General features: G+C 36.1%; 1 protein-coding gene across 1 annotated transcript; it reads left to right on the top strand.

The window, feature by feature from the left end:
* The first annotated feature begins 6,697 nt into the window (after positions 1 to 6,697).
* On the top strand, positions 6,698 to 7,444 carry LOC134418034 (pre-mRNA-splicing factor ISY1 homolog). The gene is given in 3 exon segments (XM_063155884.1): positions 6,698 to 6,990; positions 6,992 to 7,233; positions 7,236 to 7,444. Coding segments are annotated over 3 exon segments (744 nt in total).
* The last annotated feature ends 1,118 nt before the right edge of the window (positions 7,445 to 8,562 follow it).

Genomic DNA, 8,562 nt, shown 5'->3' with positions numbered 1-8,562 from the left:
CAATATGATTTTTTTAGGATCTATTTTAACTTACCCAGTGTGGTCTTTTCTATTTACATTACTTTAGCACTAGGCAGCTGTCACAACTCTCTCACCCATACAAAAAAAGCAGGCCATCCAGCTTTTGAGAAGTGTAGAATGGTTCTAATTTTTATTGCCAGTTTTGTCAATGCTGATGTTTCAAGCATTGAGCACTTTATAGTTAATTTATATTTTCCACTAATATATGTTTTGCCATTGTAGAGAACATTACAAGAACAGATAGTTGTAGCTAATTATGCAACTTCTTGGCATAATTATATTTTTCATCAGCAGACCAAATTCAGTAAATAACAAATAGTTCTTTAAAATACAAGATGGATCATATATCAAAGGTAGATAATTTGTAATGTTGTTTGGCTCTTAAAGATAATACTAGTTGTAGTTTGAAAGGCCACATCTTCTCTCCACTGAGAGGATTTGGTTTTCCTTAGCTGTAAGTCTGTGTTCTGGATGTTTTATCATGATGAAGTGTACAAAAATGAATATGTCATTTCAGCATTTGTTATTATACAGTAGATAACCAGTTTTCTTCAAGCTGAAAAAAGTCCAGGAATCATAGTATTTGTCAAAGCATTTAGAATGGCATCTGCATGTTTTGTAATAAGATTTGTTCTCTTTTATTTTGTTGTACATTTATTGATGCAATGTGAATGTACACAAGTGTTGCTTCTTTTTTGATTTAACAAGCCTTCAGATGTGGAAGTCACATATCTCCATGAAGTTTTCTTCATTTAATATTTTAGGCAGTTAGAAAAAATCTCTTAGCTTGCTAAAATGTTGTGGTGTTGATTTAAAAAGTTCTTATTATTTTAAGTTATTACACAGATTTAGGAAGTTCTAGGAAACCAAAAAGGGAAAGATTAATATTTTAGCTCAAGGCTCTGAATTCTATTTTGCTACCTTTTGACAGAGATCAACAGTTGACCTCTATGGTTTATACTTTGGTTACAAATGCACTTCCTGACAAATGATTTCTAACTACAGTGCTGCCTATTCTTCCAAATTCCAATTATGGTTGACAAAACTAAAAGGTAGACAGGACCTGAATTTTTTATTTCTCCCCAGCCTTGGGTAATGGAAGGTGTCCCCATAGGGGCAAAAACTCAGACAAAAATCCAAAGGTTTGCCTTGTTCTCTTTGTAGCTTTATTCTTCATTGTACCAGTTCCACGTGCACAGATTTAGTGTCTGTGTAAATTGCTTTAAATATATCTCTGGAGAGAAGTCCTTTTACATGGTCACAACGAAAACAAAGTGTGAGTGGAAAATGCTTTTTCCCTTGGGCACACTCCAACCTTGACCTTAAAATACACAACTGCAGAAGTGATAAAATGCCATTTTCAATTCTCCTCTGAGGTGTTGCTGCTTAACTGCAATTTATAGGTATGATGCAAATCAGGTCACATTAGGAAAAGACATAATCCTACAAGAGAGACAGAAATAGTAAGGAGTTTTGGAAAAGGCAATGTTATTTCCAAACAGGAATTGCAGGCAGTTCAGCACACAAAAGAGTCCTAACAAATTCTTTTTACTCAAATACATGGTGTAAATACTCTATCTCCTAATGTTCTATGAAGTACTCACATGGCTTAAAAATATTTTACTTGTCTGCAATTGAAATATTCAGAAAGATTTCACACCACTCTCCGACAATGAATCTCAAACAAAAAGGACCAGCACATTTCACTAGTAGAATGTTAACTGTGCTACCCCTGGAGAAAGGTAGCAATGCAAATGGTCCAAAAAGGTCCTTTCACAGCATCCATATCTGGATAAGATGTGGCAAGTGCAAGCAAATATCCCCTTGAAATGGCACATATAGGTTTCCTTTCCTTTATAAAAAGAATGATTCCGCTCATATTCAGGGTATTCTAAGAATTGACTGTATGAAGAAATATCTCTTTTCAGAACTGCAAACAGAAATATTTTCAACTTGAACAAAATGAAGAAAAAATTATATTGCAAAATTAGAATTCTACAGTGAAAAAGAGTAATTTCACTAATTTTTTTAGTAATTATGAGTATTCATATATTCATTATACTTTCATTCACTGAGAGATTCATCCTATCCAGGAGCATCTCTCAAATTTGAGAACTCTTCTATATTGTGCAGCTAGCTAGCAACTTCTGTTTTGAATTTTCCACTTGCCAAAACAATATTGTAACCACTGAAAAAAATTACACATCTTTATTTTTCATTTGCAGTTTTGGGGATCTTCAATGATTTACCAAAGTTCTCAGAATGTAGGAATTTATTAAGAAGAATTAAGTGTATCTAAATGTTTAAGAATATACAACTGTTTATCCTCAAATATTTCAATATAGATTAATATTGAATTTCATTAGCATTTTGTTTATATGGCTGCAACTATAAGAAAAGTTAAGTAATCAATGGATTTTTGAGGTATGTAATGCTTCCATCACTGCATTTCCTGATGATGATTGGATTTGATGTCTCTGTAGAGACAGAAAAAGATCAACCAAAACTCCAAAGACTCTGAGACTAAATTGTTTTCATGTTACTTTTCCGCCATTACAGTTTTCTACAGAAGGCAAGTTTTAAGCAAATGTCAAAATATGCTTCCTATACAGGCCAGTATAAATATCCTACTTTGCTCCTATAAGACAGTGACCATTATGTTTAAGGTATAATGCATTTGAACAACAGACCATGTTAAAAGTTCACACTTCAGTTTTTGCCTCAATAAACTGGTGCTGCAATACAAACTGGATGAGCAGTTGGAGCTAATCTGGCATGGCTCTGATCTGCAGTAAGAAAAATAAATCTACAAGTTTAGGGTGAAGAATCAGTATTGCATTAGCTTGCATAACCCTTGAGGATATTGAATTGGACAGGACATCACAGCTCAGCAAATACTACTCCCTATCATGTCACAAAAACCTGTGCTGAAATATAGCAAATTTCATCTTAAAATCAATTGCTTCTAAGCCTTTCTACTTCTTTTTACAGCAGTAATTAAAATACAGTAATACTTCTACCATGTATTTATTGTTGATCAGTATGTGCCATTTGTTTTCATACAAGCGTGACCCTTTTATTTCTGTCCTCACACTGCCCAGATATATGGGCCTTAAAATTCTTATGGGAAAAGAGTGATCATGTTTTATTTCAGCCTTCACTGAAGATTTAGCAGAACAAGCCCTTTTAGTATGTTCTAACAAGAGAGATGCTTTCAGCTGCATCAGTCAATCTGTTGCTTCTATACTTTAATTATTGTTTCTTCAACTTGGCTGATCAGATTTGTGTGCAGTAGTTTGGTAAGATATCTATATCCCTTCTGTAAATTATTCTTTACATATAATTAAAATACTTGGAAAAGTATTCCTTGGAATATTTGAAATACCCCAAAGACCACTTTAGTGGTTTTTGATAGCTGCATCAAACTGCAGCTACATATTTTATTGTTTAATACAATGCTATATTCAAAAGATAACTTACACAAATAATTGTTAGTATAACAGGTCTAATATCCAACTCCTTTTTGTTATCATATACGAGGCATTCTACTATTCCTGTTCCCACTTCAGCTGATTTTTTCCCTACTCTTTTGTTCCATCTGTCCTCTTTACCTTTGCTGGTCACTCCCTCAAGTAACTCAACGCCTCTCACTTTGTTGTGTTCCACTTGCATGAGATTGACCATATTTCCATTATCTAGTCAATTCACTTGTGCATAAAACTGGATAATAAAAATAGTTCACACTTCTCATTTTCTTCTAATTAGTCCTTTTTTTTTAAGTGTTGAAGTTTCTGTAATGTTTCCATCTGACACTGTTCCTTTTTACTGTTCAGAAAAGAATGCTAATGGCAAAAATGCACAGGATAGAACCCTATGATGCTACAAAACCTGTCAAAAAGTGATTTCTCTTGGATTTGTGGATTTTTGCTTTCTCTTTTATATACTTTTAGCAACATTTTTGTAGCTTATCTTTGTATGTAAGGAGCTACTGAACTGAATTTCAAAATGTGTGCAAAAAAAGAGAAGGCACTGGCAGGAAGGTAAGAGTCTTTACACTGAGAGTGGCAGAAAGAGATAAGCTTCATGAGAACATGCCTAGATGAGCAAATGTGAGATAGTCTGTGGGTATGTCAGCAGCAACAAGGATGTGATAAATATAAAGAGCAGAAGAAATAAGAAAAAAAATGAAGAGAGTAGGTAAAAGGCTGGGGAAATAGAACCTGGATAAAGAATACAAAACTTCATTTTTTAATGAATAAAGACATGATACAATGAATTGAAAAAAAACAGGAATATATTTTGATATGAGACAGACAACAAAAAATTACAACACAAGATACTAGGAAAGGAAGAATAAAATAGAGATATGCATTGGAAATAATAAAGACACTAGAACTGAGAAGTTTGCTTACTGAAATGTAATGTTTAACAAGATAAATGAACACAGGTTGGATAACATACAAATGAGAAATCTTGAGCAAGTCACAAAAGTCAGTAACTTTTCAATGTGTGTTAAATAAGATTAGCAGGGTGTCCAAGCAGTTCTGGAAAATTAAGGAGAGTTGTTGACCACTCAGAAAGACTTTTCCCAAGTGATTCGTGGCTGCAAGCACAGCCAAGGACATGTTAAATGTGCCTCCACGATAATGGATTCAGCAGCAAAGGAAGACACTTAACAGCTCTCTGGATGGGGCTTTACAGCCTGTAGCACTGGCAAATTTTTAGAGCCATTTCTCAATCAGCAAAGGAAACTATAGATCCCTGAAAGCAGCCACGATATGAACCACTTGCTTCTTTTGAAGAGACTACAATTTCTGGAAGCCAGGACTGTAACATTATGTATTCCACCACGATATGGTGGAAAAGCAAACCTTGTATTTTCCTTCCATACTGAAAGGTTCACATTCTGTGGGTAAGTGGCCCTCCTAGAGAATAGCAAGGAGACTAAAGTAAATTTCATCAAGCACATGCTACCATTGCTGTTTGTTTTTGGGTTCAGCCTTCACTGTGGCACCAACACATGCTCTAATTCAGAGAGAAGTTAAAATGACTTGCAGACTGGCATTGACTTTTCCAGGATTTGAAGCTGTATACCATTTTAGAAGCATAAATCCTGAAAGTGAAAACTCACTAGCATAAAAGCAGGGGAGGAAAGGGGAAAGGAAGATAAAATAAAACTTATTCAGTATTGAATCTGTCTGTCTAAAATTATAAAATATAGTTAAATTAAAAATATAATTATAAGTATGCTATGACAATGAGTGCTAGCCAGGAATATATATATGTATAGCCTGAACAATAGCATTTAATAAAACACATTTGTGGACCAAAAAAAAGAGAAAATCCTACATTTATATTATGTAGCTAAGATATTAGCATTCTATTTATTTTAAAGGAAGGTAAAGTCATAATACTGTATAAAAGCAATCTTAGGATACTGGTCCTGCTTTAAGACCACAAGGGAAAAAATAAATTGTTCATGTTTAATATAGTGCATGATTGAGCTAAATTTTACTTTTATTTTGAGATAGGAAATTCATTACATAGCAAGTCAGAGGAAACCTTTTGATTACTACAGTTCATAGAAAATGTTTCTGGGGAAATATTTTAACTTTTTTCAACTTGCTGAAGTTTATACACTGAAATACTCATCTCTGTGGGGTTAAGGTCACATTCAAAGTTGACTGCAATCAAAGGGGATTTGTGTGTGTGTGTGTGTGTGTGTGTGTGTGTGAATGTCTATAGCAGGGTTTCATTTGACATTAGGAAATGTGGCTTAGACTCCAAACTGGCAGGCTTTTTAAAATTACTTTAAGGTATTAAAATAATTTTCCCATTTCTTGTATATGCCCATCTCAACCACAGAAAGTAATCATATCCTTTAGTCAGGCCAGGTTTGGAGCAAAGGTATTGTGGTGAGAGCACCTCCTGTAGGGAGGATCATCGAGTTCTGGTTAACACCATATGTATTGAAGAAACTGAGTGATGATGAGCAGTGTTTTTACTCTTTAGAAAATTAACAACCACTGCTTTTCCATTGGTACACTTGTCCTGTGGTGTGGGACAGAAAACATACAGCCTGGAAGGTGGATAAAGGTGCATATTGCGGTACGAGCTAGCTTGTACCAGGCAATTAATTTGATTATAAACAAGAAACCCAGCCTGGTTCCATAAACCAGCCCCTGGGTTGAGCTATGATGGGATGGATTTTAATGCCTACAGGGACTTCACCCAGTCACATTCCACCCTAAGCTGCAGGCATGTCACTGGCACAGGAGCTGTGTTTAAGCCAGACCAATGAGCTGTCTGGACCAGGAGATTCAAATTCTCCTGTTTAAAGAGGTAGGAAGAATAAAATACACTGCTGTTGCATGGGAATTCTGGGGTGTGTGTCATCTCTGTCTCTGATCCACCCCTCCTGTCACCTGTGGTGACTCAGTGTGAGGACAGCAGCCAGTTCCTGCAGGCAGAGTGGAGGGAGACCAAGGACAGTGCATGCAGACCCTGTCCCTATAGCTAAAAGCTGGGAAAGACCAGATGTGAGCCCAACCCAGCAGCGAAAAGCGGCAAAAATACAGCCAGAGCTGTGAGGGAAATACAGCCAAAGAGCTGTGTGAAACAAAAAGCCAGAGAAACTGAAAAGCCTGAGAAATAGAAGAAAAGCCCCACCAAAGAAATGGGTGGCTTTGACTCTGTGCAGGATCATCCAGTTATAAAGGTGTGGTGCAATGCTACAATCCTGAAAGTGCCTTTGCCTCCTTGCTCTGTGCCACGGGGGTTTCACTGGCACACTTCTGGAGCAGAGCCGGGTTCAGTTTTGGGATGTGGAGCTGCTGCATGCACGGCGCATTCGGCAGGGCTTGAAGAAGGAAAAGCCAAGGAGCCCTTGCTTGCATCAGAGTGCCATGAACTGCCCAAAGCTGAGAAATGGAGGAGACAGATCACTGGGGAGATTTCTAAGAAAGTGGCACATCCAAAATGCTGCATCGCTTGAATTCAGAATTTGGGACCTGAATGATGAAATTAACAAGCTTCTGAGGGAGAAAGGACACTGGGAATACAGAATAAAGGAGCTGGGAGGTCCTGATTTTGCTAGGATTGGCCTGAAAATGTTAGATCATGAAGGGAAAGAAGTTCCAGGAGACAGAGGCTGCAAATACTTTGAGGCTGCAAAGGACTTGCCAGGAGTTAGAGAGATTTTTGAAAGGAACCCCTTGCAAGAGGTGAGGAGGTGGAGGAAGAAAACATCAATGGTACCCATGAAGAAGGGGCTGATGAGGAAGGTGGCAAGGAGAGAGAAGGTGAAGATGGCCAACAGAAATTTATTGCACATTTTCCAGTGCCAACTCAACAGCAGACTGAGGAAGCTTTTGTACGAATATTACTTTTCTACTTTTTAAGATATATAGTTGTTTTCCTTTAAGAGAGAAGATGACTTCAACTTAAACAACACTCTACACTAACAAAAATATAAGAAAATCCAGGCAAATATTACATAAATCCACAGAAACTAGGACACCTAAAATGTATAATTTTGTAGCTTACTAGGTTTGGGTTGCATAATACGAACCTCTTACTTTAATAAAATTTGATATTTGTAATCTTAGTCCATATATTTCTCCTATAATTTAACAAATTAAACAATGAGTTGTAAATAAAAAGCTTCAATACAGTCTTAACAGTTTTATTACTTTTATTATGGACTTAAATTTCATGCTTTTAAAAACTGTGTTCTAATTGTATTTTTCTAACGTAAACTTTTGCATTAACAGGACAATTTATAGAAGTGTCAAGACAAATATTTGATGGTTGATTATAAAGCAAGATTGATGACATCCCTCTAAAATATTAACATTTCTGGTAATAAACTCACTTTTTCTATTAAATAAAACTTTTTTCTACATCTAAGAGGTCAAGAAAAGTACTGTTAAAATATGACTGTGCTTTGCTACTTTAGTAGTGTCTTTAATCATTCATTCATTAACTTGTCCAAAGTGCCCATTTTTATACAGTAGGAGTATAAAATGTGATCTCTGACAGAATCCTGCTCCATAAAATACTGCAGATTTCTATGTAGAAATCCTTTTGTGTATGTTTCTATAAAGTTTGTCCTTGGATCTGGATCAACAAATCATACTGTTAGATGCAGAGGAGACATTCTCATTATCATATCTAATTCAGTTTATTAATACAAGTATTTCCCCATGTTCTTGTGGAACCTTCCCACCAACTCCTTAATAGACAGCAGTGGAGTCATACCACATTTTATTGGATTATGTTACATCAGAAAGTGGTCCTGTGATTAAATGAGTTGTGACTACCACATTTCAGCTCCTTTCCTACTCCGTGACTCTTGCCAAGAAGGCAAGATGGCCCATGCCAACATTCTCAAAAATAATCTCTTCCTTACAATTTGTAAACCTATGTACACTCCTGAAGTGTTCGCAGAGGACTTCTGCTGGAGCATTTGCGCTCCACACATGCAGGTTAATAGCCTAAACAGTTAGTTGGCCATTCTTCCTGGAGAATTACAGCTACAAT

Source organism: Melospiza melodia, chromosome 4 (genome assembly GCF_035770615.1).
Source record: "Melospiza melodia melodia isolate bMelMel2 chromosome 4, bMelMel2.pri, whole genome shotgun sequence".
NCBI classification, from domain to species: Eukaryota; Metazoa; Chordata; class Aves; order Passeriformes; family Passerellidae; genus Melospiza; species Melospiza melodia.
The sequence above is the reverse complement of the archived record's forward strand: the minus strand, read 5'-3'. Positions and strand labels throughout refer to the sequence as shown.